The sequence below is a fragment of the Macaca nemestrina genome, chromosome 13 (assembly GCF_043159975.1).
Source record: "Macaca nemestrina isolate mMacNem1 chromosome 13, mMacNem.hap1, whole genome shotgun sequence".
NCBI lineage: Eukaryota > Metazoa > Chordata > Mammalia > Primates > Cercopithecidae > Macaca > Macaca nemestrina.
The window spans coordinates 120,984,009-121,001,419 of record NC_092137.1 but is presented as its reverse complement, the minus strand read 5'-3'; the positions used below and the strand labels follow the sequence as shown (position 1 = coordinate 121,001,419).

General features: G+C 41.4%; 1 protein-coding gene across 3 annotated transcripts in view; it reads right to left on the bottom strand.

The window, feature by feature from the left end:
• The window catches only part of LOC105490059 (transmembrane protein 131), a 271,947-nt gene that overhangs the window by 120,233 nt on the left and 134,303 nt on the right, over window positions 1-17,411 (bottom strand). For all 3 annotated transcript variants that reach the window (XM_011755316.3, XM_011755317.3, XM_071077307.1), the window contains exon 5: window positions 8,053-8,176. In XM_011755316.3, coding sequence (XP_011753618.1) covers window positions 8,053-8,176 — 124 coding nt within the window. The remainder of the gene's footprint in view (window positions 1-8,052; window positions 8,177-17,411) is intronic.

The window sequence follows — 17,411 nt, the reverse complement described above, 5'->3', positions numbered from 1 at the left end:
GCGATTCTTGTGCCTCAGCCTCCTGAGTAACTGAGATTACAGGTGCACACCACCACAACCAATTTTTGTATTTTTAGTAGAGGTGGGTTTCACCATGTTGGCCAGGTTGGTTTTGAACTCCTGACCTCAGGTGATCCACCTGCCTCAGCCTCCCAAAGTGCTGGGACTACAGGCGTGAGCCACCACGCCTGTCCGTGCCACAGCATTCTCTTAAGCCAAAGCCTAATCCAGAGCAAGGCCCTGACTCTCTTTAATTCTGTGAAGACTGATAGAGGGGAGGAAGCTGCAGAACAGCTGGAAGCTAAAAGAGATCGATTTATGAGGTTTAAGAAAAGAAGCCAGCTCTATCACATAAAAGTGCAAGGTGAAGCATTAAATGCTGATGTCCAGGTTGCAGCAAGTTATCCAGAAGATCTAGCTAAGATCACTGATGAACACGGCCACACTAAACAACAAATTTTCCATGTAGATGAAACAGCCTTCTGTTGGAAGATGCCATCTAAAGAGGGTAAGTCAGTGCCTGGCTTCAAAGCTTCAAAGGACAGGTTGACTCTCTTATTAGGGACTAACACAGCTAGTGACTTTAAGTTGAAGCCAGTGCTCATCTGCCATTCTGAAAATTCTAGAGACCTTAAGAATTGTGCTAAATCTACTCTACCTGTGGTCCATAAATGGACAAGGCCTAGATAACAGCACATCTATTTATAACATGGTTTAGTGAATATTTAAACCCCACTGTTGAGACCTAATGCTCAGAAAAAAGATTTCTTTCCAAATATTACTGCTCAGTGACAAGGCAACTGGTCACCCAGGAGCTCTGATGAAAATGTACAAGAAGATGCAGTTGTTTTCACACCTGCTAACACAACATCCATTCTTCAGCCAAGGATCAAGGAGTAACTTCAAGTTGCAAGTCTTGTTATTTAAGAAATACATTTCTTAAAGCTATAGCTGCCACAAAGGGTGATTCCTCTGATGGATCTGGGCAAAGTCCACTGAAAACCTCCTGGAAAGGAGTCACCATTCTAAATGCCATTACGAACATTTGTAGCTGGGCACAGTGGCTCAAGTCTGTAGTCCCAGCACTTTGGGAGGCTAAGGGAGGTGGATCACCTGAGTCAGGAGTTCGAGACCAGCCTCGCCAACATGGTGAAACCTGTCTCTACTAAAAATAGAAAAAAAAAAAAAAATTAGCTGGGAGGGGTGGAGTGGGCCTGTAATCCCAGCTACTCAGGAGGCTGAGGCAGGAGAACTGCTTGAACCTGGGAGGCAGAGGCTGCAGTGAGCCAAGATTGTGCCAGCGCACTCCAGCCTGGGCGACAGAGTGAGACTCTGTCTTGGTGGCGGGGGAAGAACATTTGTGATCCATGGGAGGAGGGTTAAAATGTCAACAATAGGAGGTTGGAAGAAGTTAATTCCAACCCTTTTGGATGACTCTGAAGGGCTCAAGACTTCAGTGGAAAAGTCACTGTAGATGTGGTAGAAACAGCAAGAGAAAAGAATTAGAAGTGGCATCTACAGATGTGAATGAACTGGTGCAATCCCCTGATAAAACTTGAACAGAAGAGTTGTTGTTTCTCAGGGATAAGCAAAAAAAGTGGTTTCTTGAGATGAAATCTACTCCTAGTGAAGACGCTGTGAATATGTTGACATGACAGCAAAGAATTTAGAATACTGCGTAAACTTAGAGGCAGGGTTTGAAAGGATTGACTCCAATTTTGAAAGAAGTTCTACTGTGGGTAAAATGCTATTAAACAGCATTGCACGCTACAGAGAAATTTTTGTGAAAAGAAGAATCAATGGATGCTGCACTCTTCACTGTTGTCTTATTTTAAGCAACTGTCATGGCCATCCCAACCTTCAGCAACCACTACCCTGATCAGTCAGTGGCTGTCAACACTGAGGCAAGGCCCTCCACCAGCAAAAAGACTATGACTTGCAGAAGGCTGGCATGATCATTAGCAGTTTTTAGCAATATTTTTGAAATTAAGGTATGTACATTTTTTAGACACAATGCTACTGCACTTAATAGACTACAGTATAAATTTTTTTTTTTTTTTTGAGACAGAGTCTCGCTCTGTCGCCCAGGCTGAAGAGCAGTGGCCGGATCTCAGCTCACAGCAAGCTCCGCCTCCCGGGTTTATGCCATTCTCCTGCCTCAGCCTCCCGAGTAGCTGGGACTACAGGCGCCCGCCACCTTGCCCGGCTAATTTTTTGTATTTTTTAGTAGAGATGGGGTTTCACCATGTTAGCCAGGATGGTCTCGATCTCCTGACCTCGTGATCCGCTTGTCTCGGCCTCCCAAAGTGCTGGGATTACAGGCTTGAGCCACTGCGCCCAACCTTAAACATAACTTTTATATATATGGGGAAACAAAAAAATTCTGTGACTGGCTTACTGCAGTGGTCTGGAACTGAACCCATAATATCTCCAAGGTATCCCTGTATCCCAAGTCCAACTCCTTTCTTCACCTCTTCCATGTATCACTCTGGTCAGAGTAATCATCTAATCATCTTCTTACCCTGGAGTATGGCAACAGCCAATATGACTGGTGTCCCTTGTCCTACTTTTGATGAACAATGATCCTTTTAAAACCTAAAGCTACAATTTCATTCCTCTGTTCAAAACCCTTTGATGGCTTTCCACGTCATTCAGGAAAAAGAGTCAAGTCAAACCACAGTTTGTAAGGTCCTTCATGGTCTGCCCCCTTACTTCTCCTCTCATCTGTGCTCACTCTGGTCTAGCTGTCTTTGAACACCAGGCCTGCTTTCAACAATGGAGCCTTTGTACTGCCTGGTCCTTCCCGCTAGAATGCTTTTCTTCCATGTTTCACTTTCCTCCAAACAGTCCCACCTCACCCCTTTGAGTTTTCGTTCCAATGTCACCTTCTGAATAAAGCCTACCCTGACCACCCTATTGAAAATGGCACGCCTAAGCCTCTGATCTCATACCCTTCCCTGTGCACACCTAAGCCTCTGATCTTATACTCTTCCCTGTGCACACCTAAGCCTCTGATCTCATACTCTTCCCTGTGCACGCCTAAGCCTCTGATCTCATACCCTTCCCTGTGCACACCTAAGCCTCTGATCTTATACCCTTCCCTGTGCACACCTCAGCCTCTGATCTCATACCCTTCCCTGTGCACACCTCAGCCTCTGATCTCATACCCTTCCCTGTGCACACCTCAGCCTCTGATCTCATACCCTTCCCTGTGCACACCTCAGCCTCTGATCTCATACCCTTCCCTGTGCACACCTCAGCCTCTGATCTCATACCCTTCCCTGTGCACACCTCAGCCTCTGATCTCATACCCTTCCCTGTGCACACCTCAGCCTCTGATCTCATACTCTTCCCTGTGCACACCTAAGCCTCTGATCTCATACTCTTCCCTGTGCACACCTCAGCCTCTGATCTTATACTCTTCCCTGTGCACACCTCAGCCTCTGATCTTATACTCTTCCCTGTGCACACCTCAGCCTCTGATCTCATACTCTTCCCTGTGCACACCTCAGCCTCTGATCTCATACTCTTCCCTGTGCACACCTCAGCCTCTGATCTTATACTCTTCCCTGTGCACACCTCAGCCTCTGATCTCATACTCTTCCCTGTGCACACCTCAGCCTCTGATCTTATACTCTTCCCTGTGCACACCTCAGCCTCTGATCTCATACTCTTCCCTGTGCACGCCTAAGCCTCTGATCTCATACTCTTCCCTGTGCACACCTCAGCCTCTGATCTTATACTCTTCCCTGTGCACACCTAAGCCTCTGATCTTATACTCTTCCCCGTGCACACCTAAGCCTCTGATCTTATACTCTTCCCTGTGCACGCCTAAGCCTCTGATCTCATACTCTTCCCTGTGCACACCTCAGCCTCTGATCTTATACTCTTCCCTGTGCACACCTCAGCCTCTGATCTTATACTCTTCCCTGTGCACACCTAAGCCTCTGATCTTATACTCTTCCCTGTGCACGCCTAAGCCTCTGATCTCATACCCTTCCCTGTGCACACCTCAGCCTCTGATCTCATACCCTTCCCTGTGCACACCTCAGCCTCTGATCTCATACTCTTCTTTTGACCTTGTAACATCTTCTAAGATCGTATAAAATTTACTTATTTATCATGCTTGCCTTCCCTCTGCTGCTGACTTTACCCAAACTCCCCAGAGTATGTATGATAAGCATCTCTGTTTTCACTGATGAAAGTGCCGGGCACTTAAGTAGACACTTCATAAATATTTGTTACATTAATTCCTTCTTTCCACATAGGTGGGGTGGCAAAACTATAATTTACATTTTCTTATACGTTTTAAACTGCAAAAGTAACAAGTGCTGATTTTACTTAGTGATACAGACCAAAGATGACTGAATAAAAAGCTAATACCCTCAAACCTCCTCCATTCTCACCATTATCCAGTTAACCTGGCAAATCTAATCTGTGCTTTATTCCGGCTCTTATTAATATACCCAAATAAATATACACAGATTTTTTGCTTTTTATAAAAATGGCATTATAGGCCGGGTGCGGTGGGTCATGCCTGTCATCCGGGCACTTTGGGAGGCCAAGGTAGGCGGATTGCTTGAGGCTGGGAGTTTGAGACCAGCCTGGCCAACATGGCAAAACCCCATCTCTACTAAAAAATACAAAAATTAACCAGGTGTGGTAGAAGGTGCCTGTAGTCCCAGCTACTGGGGAGGCTGAGGCACAAGAATTGCTTGAACTGGGAGGCAGAGGTTGCAGTGAGCTGAGATCACGCCACTGCATTCCAGCCTGGGCGACAGAGAAAGACCCTGTCTCGGAAAAAAAAAAAAAAAAAAGGCATTATATTCGACTCTACAATATGCTTTTCTTACATATTAGCATGTCACGTATATTACTGCAGATCTATAGAGACCTATTTCATTCTCTTTATTATCTGCATAATATTCCATACTACCGCTCCATCGCGTTTCCTTAAATTCCCAATAACATGCATGGAATCAACAGAACAATGTCCTTCTATATCTAATTAAAATAATCATTAATTTTTATTAATGCCCCTTCAACCCATGAGAAGAGACTGATCATTAAGTATACCGAAATGAGTGAACTATAACATTTTAATTTTAGTCACAGACTGAAACAAAGTGTATCCTAATCTTCAGTTTATCTGAAAATTTAATTAATCAAAAGGTTCTAGTCAATAAAGAAAACATCATTGTTTCCTATTGTGTGTAAGGCACCCCATTTCCACAATTGGACTTGTTAGAATATTATTATAAAAATCTGTCTTTTCTGATGCAAAACGTATGTTGCATATTTTATGGCCTATATACGATATGGCCATGAAAGATGAATGGCCTAAATGCAGTCTATTATGTAATTTTAAATTATAATTGATTAGATAATTATATTCAATCAACAGATAATTACAAAAACTTATATACAGAGAAATAAATCGTTACACAACCACATCCCGTACCTCTCTTAGTATTCCTATTCTTTTTGATTTTCAGGTGGTCTTAAAATCAAAACCTAACAAGATTACTTGCATGTGTGGATTAAAATACAATTATGTAAAACTTGGTTTAAAAAATAATTTAAAAATAATTAGTCTTTTCTGTATTTCCTACTTTTTGGTTAAGGTAGAGATGATAACAGCAATTAAAAACTCTGAGTTATAGACAACGTTTTATTGTCAAAGAAATAACACCTGACCGAGAATTCTGAGCATGACAAAGGCAATTAGAGTAAACATACAGAAAGATTTTGCTCTCCTCCACATAAGAAAGTCTATTCATCTTTCCCCAAGGCTCTTATTGTTGGCATAAAGCTGAGGTGGAGAGGAAATAGGTTATTTCTTCCCCCAAGAGTTCACTCCATCTCTCCCCTCTACTTCTTGAGCTTCTTAAGTCAGTGTCTTACTGTAGGGAAAAAAAGATGGAAAGCAAGGAGAAGAAAAAAGTATAAGAGGAGAGAGTAAAGATTTTGGCTATCTCCTTTGAGCTAAATCTTGACTATTTAAATGTGGAATTTGGTAGGTGTAATTATTTTTATTGTTTAATTCCATCACCTGACAGCACAAAACAGATTGGTTAACTTGTTCCTTAATTACCTACACATTTAGTTTATCTTTTAAAAAATTTCCAGAGACCCTATTCTCTGCATAACATTCATATATAGAAATAGTCCCTAGGAGAGTCTAGTTCAGAAATGTCAAGTTAGTAGCCTATGGCTTATGTTGTTTGGCTCATACTGTCTTTCTAAAATTGAATTGATTTTCAATGTGTAAAGACTGGAAGATACATGAAAGTTCTTATTTCTGACTCTTCTTGGGAAATGAGCAGAACTGCACATGGGCTTAGACTCCTCACACGGTAACCACTGGCCGGAGCCCAGGGGAGGCTGATCTCTTTGAATGGGTCACATGTTCTCTAGGACACCCCTCATCCCACTCGGCTTGCTTCCTTCATTTATACTGTTTACCTAGCCCAGTTTAAGAGCCTGTTTGCAACTCTTGTTCTAGTCTCTGTATTATGATAGCAAAGAAAAAAGTAAAAACCCTGGCCTTTAACACAGGTGAAGCTTGGAGTGTTCAGAAACAACAAAATATTGCTTGACTTAGCAAAAAGTTAACAAGCTAGAAATAAAATGTATAGTGCAGTTGTGAACTATTTTTGAACTGATTCCATTTTTACTTCACAATTTGGCCCTTTAACCCAACCTGTCTCTGCATACTGACAATGCCTGAAAGCTGGATGGTTTCATTCCACAGAAATACATCTCTCTATAGAAACTATTAGGTACAGGCCACTCACTGAAGTGTAATATGATACAAATCACTGGGGATGATAATAGAACACCTACACCTTCACCTTGGCTCCTGTCACTCACTGCACGACGGGAGCAGACCTCTCTGGCGCTCGGCCTGTGTAGACACAGGCCTCTCACAGCCTCAGAATTATATTATTGGAGGCTATTATTAACAGCACTTTTATAAAAAGTGTGAAAATGTCTTTTAGATAACAAAGAATAACTCAAGGGAAAGCTATTTTAAGAAATAATTTAGAAAAGGGATATTTCCACAAGAATCACAAAACAATTAAGCTTTTTATTACCAAAAGTAATATGCTGATTTATCAGTCCCTTGTTTATAAAATACCTTTAAATGAAAAAGTTATGCTTTTTTGTTTTACTGTAAACAACAACGTATGATGAAACAGGATTTTAGAAAGGAGAAATGTAAACATCAAATAATTGATACAAAAATATAGCAACCAATATCTTATATGGTTAAAAAGATTTCTTCTTTGTTACTCAATCACATCCCTTCAAAGGAGTCAGTGAAAACTCTGGGAAGATGAAATTTGGTTCCATTCATTTACTTCCCTCTGATCTTTGTTATTTTGTTAATTATTTTGGAAACCTATATATTAAAGCTTTAGGTATTCTCTCAGATTTAAAATGTACTTAAGAAACCATTTTTATTTTTTTGGTCAGAGAAAACGTTTTTAATAACAAGTTTACACACTTCCTATGAAAATAAAAAATAAAATTTTAAAGGATATTTGTGGTAAGGAGAACCTTAAATTGGAGCCCAAGACTTTATGTCCTAATCTCTGAGGCTGTGACTAAGATGTAACTAAGGCTCCCAACCGGCTGCCTTTTAGTTAATCAAAAGGGAGACTCTCCAGAGAGTCCTGACCCACTGACAGGAGCCCTTTAAAGCAGAGTTTTCTCGCTGGAGGCAGAAGAGGACGCCAGAGAGGTACACAGTGCCAGCGGAGAGATGCCCTGTTGCTGGCTGGAAGACGGATGGCCTGTGAGAAGGAACCCGGAGGCCCTGAGTTGCTGGGAGGGGTCACTGGCCAAGAGCCAGCAGCCAAACAGGGGTTTCAGTTCTACAACCACAAGGAACCTAATTCTCTCGACAACTTTAATGAGTTTGGAAGTGACTTCCCCTCAGAGCCTCTGGACAAGGACTCAGCCCGGATGACATCTTAATTTCAGCCCCTGATACACTGAACGAACTGAACAAACTCAGGAAAGATCATGTATAGCAGAGAAACTTACCCTATTTTGAAAAAATGATGCATGAAAATGTGATGTTGTAGCAGATATTGATACTAAAGTAATAGTTTCTTCAGAACTAGGATTATGTAAGTAGACTTTTTCCATTTTTGGCATTCCAACTGGTCTGTAAAACAAAAAGAAAATTATCACAAATACTTCACAGATAATTATGATTGAATTATGATTGATAAGATGATTTCTAGTTGTTAAAAATTAATCAAAACTGTTAGACAAATACATAGCTAAATATATTAAAATGCTTTCTGAATTTATCTTTAAACTTACACATAAAAATGCATTTAGTCACTCAATAAATATTTCTTGAGTGCCAATGATGTCACGTACAGTGCCAGGTGCTGGGATACAATGAAGCAAGTCTCATCCCTGTGAAGCTCAGAACCCAGTGAGGTGGTGGACGGGGCACAAAATGGTCAGTTCCTTTTCTTTCTTTCTGTACCACCACCCGGCCTCCTACCAATCGTGCCCTCTTCTCAAATTCCATGGATACGTGCTCTTCATTTTAGGAGTGGAAACTGAGTAGCAAAGTTGTGTGAGGAGATCTTGTGAGTTAGGGGCTTTTACTATATTCATTTCACAAGAATACTGGGGCACAGAAAAGTCAATTAACTTGTCAAAGGCACACTTGGAACCTGGATGTGAATCTAAGTCTTCTGGGTCTAGACTGCGCTTTAACTGCCAGTACTGAACTGCCTCTTCTCAAAGTTAAACACACTCAATGGTTTGAAATCCCCAAATCCATTTTAATGTCTCCCTTGGCATCCATGCCATGGTTTGCCTTAGAAGTGAAACTTTATTCTATAGTCCACTTACTACTTCTGTAGCTAATCTTACTGGTACAGGCCTCCTACCTTCTACAGCTTCCTTGCTTTTTCTAACTACCCACACACGCTCACTAGTTATTAGGTTCCTTCCTAATCTCACATGACCCAACCTAAACAAGTAACTCTGTTTTCAATCCAGACCTGCCACCTGAGCCAGGCTAGTTCCATGGGCAAGTCCCCCACGGCTCTGCTAATCTGCCTGCCCTGTGTTTTCTCCCTATCCTCCTCCACCAATCCAAACCCTCTTTTTCTAATTCAAATATACACCCTTCTTTCACAAGGTCCTCTCCTCATGCAATCATTTTGGTCCATGGTTTTTGAAATTGTAAATTTCATATTTCATATTTAAAGTTTACATATAAACCTCAAATCCCAAGCAGTTGAAAACGCAAAGCCAGAACTGCATTTTATACTTGGTTCAACTGTCTACCATGCTTTTGTTCTTCAAGAAGTTCTGTCCCTACCTTTTCTTCAATTTAGTTGCTCACCTCTAATTCAAGACTTGGGAAAGTTGATGAACAGTGAACAGCTGATAATTTTCAATAGTTTAAGAAAATGGAATGCAGGTGGAAGGGCAGGGCACGATGGCCAAATAGAAGGCTCCACCATTGTCCCTCTCCCCATAGAAATACTAAATTTAACAACTATCTATGCCAAAAAAAAACACCTTCATAAGAACCAAGAATCAGGTGAGCACTCACGGTACTTGGTTTGGTTTTAACTTCGTATCACTGAGAGAGGCACTGAAGAGGATAGGGAAGAAAATCTTGAATCGCTGATGCCACCCTTTCCCACCTATGCCCCTCCACCCGGCAGCAGCCAAGTGGCACAGAGAGAGTCTGCGCACTTGGGAGAGGGACAGTCCAGCGTCTGTGAGATTTTGCAGTGAACTCAGTGCTGCCCTGTCACAGCAGAAAGCAAAATCTGGCTGAACTCAGCGGTTGCCTTCCCAGGAAGGGAGCATTTAGATGAACCCTTGCCGGGGGGAACTGCCCATCCTAGCAGTCCTAACTCGAGTTCCCACTAGCCTTGCCACCTCAGGTTAAAATGTTCTGGGGCCCTCAATAAACGTGAAACGCAGTCTAGGCCACAAGCACTGAAATTCCTAAGAGAGTCCTAGTGCCGTGCTGGGCCTGGAGTCAGTAGACTTGGGGGGCATGCAACCTACCGACATACGAGCTGGGGTGCCCAAGGGAGTGCTTGCCCCACCCCTCCTCCAACCCCAGGCAGCACAGCTCACGGCTCAGAAAGTGATCCCTTTCTTCTGCTTGACAGAGGAGAGGAGAGGGAAGAGAAATGAGGCCTTTGTCTTGCATCTTGGATACCAGCTCAGCCACAGCAGGATGGGGATGCTGTGGACTGTGGAGCCCAGTTCCCAGTCCCAGACCTGGCAGCATTTACCACAAGCTGACTGAAGAGCCCTTGGGCTTTAAGGGAATACTGATGGTAGCCTGGCAGTATTCTCCATGGGCTTGTGGTGATGGTGGCCATGGGGGTAAGGATCCTCTGTCTGTGGAAAGGGGAGGGAAGAGTGGGCAGGACTGCATCAAATGGGTTGAAGGCCAGCTCAGCTGCAGCGCAACAGAACACCAGGTAGAGTTCTAAGGTGTCTGACTCCAGTCCCTGGCTCCTAGACACACTGACAGACCCACCTGGGGCCTGGGGGAACTTGCTGTCCTGAAGAGAAGGACACACACCTGGCTGGCTTCACTACCTGCGGATTGCAGAGCCCTGTGGCCTTGAAGAAACACACCTGCAAGCCAGGGAGTGGTTACAGTGGGCCGTGGGCGAGACTCAGTGCTGTGCTGGCTTCAGGTCTGACCAGTGCGGTTCCAGTGGTGGGGGCCACAGGGATGCTGTGTCATTCCACTCCCAGATCCAGGTGGCTCAGCACAGAAAGAGAGCGATGTTTGGGAGAAAATAAGGAAAGAGAACAGGAGTCTTCGCCAGGTAATCCAGAGAATTCTTCTTGATCTTTATCCAAGACCACCAAGATGGTACCTCTATAAGTCTGCAAGAACCACAGTGTTGCTGGGGCTGGGGTGCCCCCTAACTCAGACATGGCTTAGATCACTACACCCAAGTCCTTTTGAATATCTGGAAAGCCTTCCCAAGAAGAAGGGGTACAAACATGCTCAGACTGTGAAGATTACAATAAATACCTAACTCTTCAATGCCCAGACACTGATGAACATCTATCTGCAAGCATTAAGACCAGCCAGGAAAACGTGACTTCCTTAAATGAATTAAATAAGGCACCAGGGACCAATCCTAGAGAAACAGAGATATGTGACCTTTCAGACAGACAATTCAAAATGGCTGTTTTGAGGAAATTCAAAGAAATTCATGATAACATAGAGAATGAATTCAGAATTCTATCAGATAAATTTAATAAAGAAACTGAAATAATTAAAAAGAATCAAGCAGAAATTCTAGAGTTGAAAAATGCAACCGACATACTGAAGACTGCATCAGAATTTCTTAATGGCAGAATTGATCAAGAAGAAGAAAGAATTAGTGGGCTTGAAGACAGGCTATTTGAAAATAGTCAGAGGAGAGAAAACAAAAAAGAATTAAAAAGAAGGCACACCTACAGGGCCTAAAAAATAGCCTCAAAAGGGGAAATCTAAGAGTTAATGGCCTTAAAGAGGAGGTAGAGAAGGAAACAGGGGTAGAAAGTTTATTTAAAGGGATAATAACAGAACACTTCCCAAATCCGGAGAAAGATATTAATAATGACGTACAAGAAGGTTATAGAACACCAAGCAGATTTAACTCAAAGACTACCTCAAGGCATTTAATAATCAAACTTCCAAAACTCAAGAATAAACAAAGGATCCTAAAATTAACAAGATAAAAGAAACAAAATTAGGTACAACGGAGCTCCAACACGTCTGGCAGCAAACTTTTCAGTGGAAATCTTACAGGCCAGGAGAGACTGGCATGACATACTTAAAGTGCTGAAGGCAACAACAAAAAACCCCCACACTTTTACCCTAGAATAGTGTATCTGGCAAAAATATCCTTTCCAGCGAAAATATCCTTCAAATATGAGAGTGGAATAATGACGTTCCCAGACAAACAAAAGTTGAGGGATTTCACCAACATCAGATATATCTTACAAGAAATGCTAATGGGAATTCTTTCAAACTGAAAGAAAAGGACCAATTAATTAGCAACTCTCCGGGACGCTGGAGTGGGCAGATTTCTTGAGTAATATTCCGTAAGCACCGGTAACCAAAGCCAAACTGGACAAATGGGATCATATCAACTTAAAAAGCTTCTGCACAGCAAAGGAAACAATCAACAAAGTGAAGAGACAGCCCACAGAATGGGAGGAAATATTTGCAAACTACCTATCTGACAAGGGATTAATAATTAGAACATATGAGGAACTTGGCCGAGTGAGGTGGCTCAAGCCTGTAATCCCAGCACTTTGGGAGGCCGAGATGGGCGGATCACGAGGTCAGGAGATCGAGACCATCCTGGCTAGCACGGTGAAACCCTGTCTCTGCTAAAAAATACAAAAAACTAGCCAGGCGAGATGGCAGGTACCTGTAGTCCCAGCTACTCGGGAGGCTGAGGCAGGAGAATGGCGGGAACCCCGGGAGGCGGAGCTTGCAGTGAGCTGAGATCCAGCCACTGCAGTCCAGCCTGGGTGACAGAGCGAGACTCCATCTCAAAAAAAAAAAAAAAAAAAAGGGGCAAATTATCTGAATAGGTATTTCTCAAAAGAAGACATATAAAAGACAAAGAGGTATATGAAAAAATGCTCAATATCACTAATTATCAGGGAAATGCAAATCAAAACCACAATGAGATATCTGATTCCAATTAAAATGGCTTTATCCAAAAGACAGGCACGACAAATACTGGCAAGGATGTGGAGAAAAAGGAATGTTGGTGGGAATGTAAATTAGTACAAACGCTAGGAAGAACAGTTTGGAGGTTCCTCAAAAAACTAGAAGTAGAGCTACCATACAATTCAGCAATCCCACTCATAAGTATACACCTAAAATAAAGGACATCAGTATACTGTAGTGTTATCTGTACTCCCATGTTTATTACAGCACTATTCACAATAGCTGAGATTTGGAAGCCACCTAAGTGTTTATTAACAGATGAATGGATAAAGAAACTGTGGTACATATATACAATGGAGTACTATTCAGTCATGAAAATGAATGAGATCCTGTCATTTGCAACAACCTAGATGGAGCTAGAGAACATTATGTTAAGTAAAATACGCCAGGCCTAGAAAGACAAACTTTCCATGTTCTCACTTATTTATGGGAGCTAAAAATTAAAACAATTGAACTCATGGAGATAGAGAGTAGAAGGATGGTTACCAGAGGCTGGGAAGGACAGTAGCGGGGATGGGTAGAAATGGGGATGATTAATACGTACAAAGAAACTGAAAGTATGGTTAAGACCTAGCATTTCCTAGCACAACATGGTGACTACAGTAAAAAAATAAAAAAAATAAAAAAAAATTAACTGTACATTTTTAAATAACTAAAATAATATAAATGGATTGTTTGTAACACAAAAGATAAATGATTGAGGTGATGACTACCCCATTTACCCTGATGTGATTATTATGCATTGCATGCCTGTATCAAAATATCTTATGTAACCCATAAATATATATATCTACTATGTACCCACAAAAATTTAAAAATAATTGAATAAAAAAGCAACAAATTAATCAGGGGCTAATTTAGGTTCCTTTAAAGATAGTGAATTAGTACATGCTGGCTCTCCCTGCCATCTTCTCTCCCCCCAACAATAATGCTGAAAAAATTTAGAAGTTAGAGGGAGGTACTAACTCCAAGAAATAACCAAAAAACAGTGAGAAGCCCTTGGGAGAACTGAAGGCTGCCTTAAAGTGGCAGGCGAAGGAAAGTGAGTGGCAATGGGCAGCCTGAGCTGACGAGAGGCTAGGCTAGGGGAAGGCTTCCAAACTTTATTATCCTCCACTTTCTTCCCAGTCTGCCTTGAGATACAGCCTGGTCCTTCAACCTAGAACAGAAAAGCTTGCCAGGGTAAGGAGCTGATGAGCAGCTGCCCTTGAAATGCTCTCCTCTAACGTCTCTCTCCGGTCCTACACAGTCCTAGGGCTACTGAACTACGATTTAGGAAGACACCTTTGTCCCACTATGCTTCTGCCTAAGCACTGTCAGTTAAGAGTGGTGACAAATATGGGGCAATCAACAGTTCTTATGTGTATGTGTGGAACTGGGGCTCTCCATTTTGGGGATCATCTCTCCTTTTAAATTCACAAGAAGAGACAAAGACCAGGACTTGGTCTTCTGCCCTTCTCCATACGCATTACCAGACAGTAGCTGGTAAGTTCACACACCCAAGTAACGTGACATGTTTGGAGTAAATCAATCGGATAATACACACAATGTTGTGACAGAGTGTAATGCTGTCTATTGCCATGGTCAAACATGGAATACAATGTTGAAGAGAAGTGACAAGAATGGATTTCCTTGTCTTGTTCTTGATGTAGGCGGAAGTTTTTCATTCTTTCACCATTAAGTATGATGTCAGCCTTCGGGTTTTCATCACAGATGCTCTTTATTAGGTTGAAGAAAATCCCTAGGAAGAAACTATCCTAGTTTGTTAGGCATTATTATCATGAAAGGATGTTATTTTCTCAAATGCTTTTTCTGTGGTTATTGACATGATTATTGGTTTTCCCTGTATTCCCTATATTAATTGATTTTTCTGATGTTAAACCAACCCTGCGTTCTTGAGATAAATGTCACTTGGTCATGGCGTAAACTAGATTCTTTTTAGACTCTATTAGCATTTTGTGGAGGATTTTTGCGTCTATATGCAGAAGAAGTATTGTCTATATTTTCTCGTAGCGTCTTTGGTTTTGGTATTAGGGTAATACAGATCTAACAGACTACGTTGGGAATTGTTTCCCTTTCTATGGTTTGGAAGAGTTTGGGAATGACTGGTATTCTTCTTTGTTTCATAGAATCCTTAACTAAAGCTGTGTGGGGCAGGGCTTGCTTTCTGGCAAGTTTTTGTTTTGTTTTGTTTTGTTCTGTTTGAGACAGAGTCTCGCTCTGTCGCCCAGGCTGGAGGACAGTGGCGTGATCTCCACTCACTGCAAGCTCCGCCTCCCGGGTTTACGTCATTCTCCTGCCTCAGCCACCAGACTAGCTGGGACTACATGCGCTCACCACCACGCCCGGCTAATTTTTTTAAATCTTTAGTAGAGGTGGGGTTTCACCATGTTAGCCAGGATGGTCTCGATATACTGACCTCGTGATCCACCTGCCTCGGCCTCCCAAAGTGCAGGGATTAGAGGCGTGAGCCACCGCACCTGGCTACTTTCTGGGAAGTTTTTAAATGACTAATACAAACATTTCACTTGTTATAAGTCTATTCAGATTTTCTATTTCTCCGTGAGTCAGTTTATATATTTTGGGTCTTTCTGGAAATGTGTCCATTTCAACTAAGTTAATGAATTTGTTAGCATACAGTTGTTCATAATATTCCCTTGTAATCTTATTTCTGTAAGGTTGATAGTAATGTCACCACCTACATTCCTGATTTTAGTAATTTAAGTCTTTTCTGTTTATTCCCTAGTCTAGCTAAAGGTTTGACAATTTGATCTTTTCAAAGAACCAACTTTTGGTTTTGCTGATTTTCTGTTACGTTTTTCTATTCTGTATTTTATTTATTTCCCCTCTAGTTTTTATTATTTCTGCTTGCTTTAGTTGGCTTTTTGCTAGTTTTTTTAGGGAGAAGGTTAAGTTTCTGATTTGAGATATTTTGCTACGTATACGTTTCCTTTCCAGCAATATTTTTGCTGCATTCTGTAAGTTCTGATATGTTTTGTTTTTGTTCATCTCAAAGTATTTTCTCATTTCCCTTTTGATTTATTCGATTCACTGATTATTAAGGAGTATGTTTATTATCCCAAGAGTTTTTTGTTTTTGATTTCCAATTTATTTCAGTAGAAAATAAAGTCAGAGAACATACTTTGTACAGGATGAGTATCACTCTTACCTGAAATGCTTGGAACCAGAAGTGTTTTGAACTTCAGATTTTTTTCAGATTCTGAAATATTTGCATTATACTTATCAGTTAAGCAACCCTAATCTGAGAATCTGAAATTCTTCAATGAGCATTTCCTTTGAGCATCATGTTGGCACACAAAAAATCTCAGGTTTTGGGGCATTTTGGATTTTCAGATTAGGAATGTTCAGCCGGTATTGTTTAAATCCATTTAAAATTACTAGTGTTTGTATTATGGATTAGCATATGGTCTATCTTGGAGAACATTCTACAAATGCCTGAGCTGAATAAGTATTCTGTTACAGAGCACGGTGTTCTAAAGATGTCTACAAGTCAAGTTGGTTTATACTTTTTCCAAGTCTTCTATTTCTTTATCTTCTGCCTAGATGGTCTAGCCATTATTGAAAATGGGGGTACTGAAGACTGTCATTACTGTTGCATTGTGTATTTCTTCCTTCAGTTCTGGCAGTTTTGCTTCATATATTTTGGGTGGGTCTCTGTTATTAGTTATATATATATATATATATGTTTACAATTGTTTTATCTCCCTGGATTGACCCTTTTGTAATCCTAAAATGTCCATCTTAATTGTAGTAACTTTTTTGTTTTAAAGTCTACGTTGTCTGATCCGCTTTTCCCCTAGTGACGCCCTGCTGTACAAGTGGACACTGGGGAAGGGGTGGTAGACCCTGGTCTTCTCAGCTTGCTCTTCCTAGTGTGGAACTTATCCTACTAGTGAGGTGAGCAGGACTGGGTTCCCCAGGTTTCAGGCCTGCTGCATATAGGGTACAGCATCTGTCCTAGAGAGGGGTGGGTGAAGAGAGACCCAGTCCTTTCTAAAACGTGCCTGAAACAGAACTTCTGCAACATAAAGTTGGGGATGATGAGAAATGCTAGTAGTCCTCCCCTCTCAGGGTGAAACTACAGTCGCAGAGTACAAACTGGCGTTAGAGGGAGCTTCTATAACAAGGAGCTGGGGCTTGAGGGGTATGTGGTGGGGAGAACAGAATAGGTTGTAGCCCAAATGCCAGAGACTGCCACTGTTCTTATGAAGATTTAAAACATTTTTTTGAATGAACAATTTCCTGGAACTTTAAATAACTGTTTTTTAAAAATAATTCTCATCAGTTAAATTGCTGTTTGTTGAGATGGTCCATTGAGCTCCTTATGCCATTCTTAAAATCCCATGCCCTAAGGGTATATTTGCTTCAAGTATTCGGAAGCTCCACTGTTAGATGCATGCTTATTTTGAGTTGTTATTTTTGTGTGTGTAAATGAACCCCTCTATATTTATGTAATATCTCCCTTTATCCCCAGTAATGTGCTTGTTCTGAAGTTTACTTTGTCCAAATTAACATAGTCCTTTCATGGTTCTTTTGGTTAGTGTTTACATGGTAATATCTTTTCCATCCTTTCATTTTTAACTTGTCTATGTCTATATATATATATATATACACACACATATATATGTATATA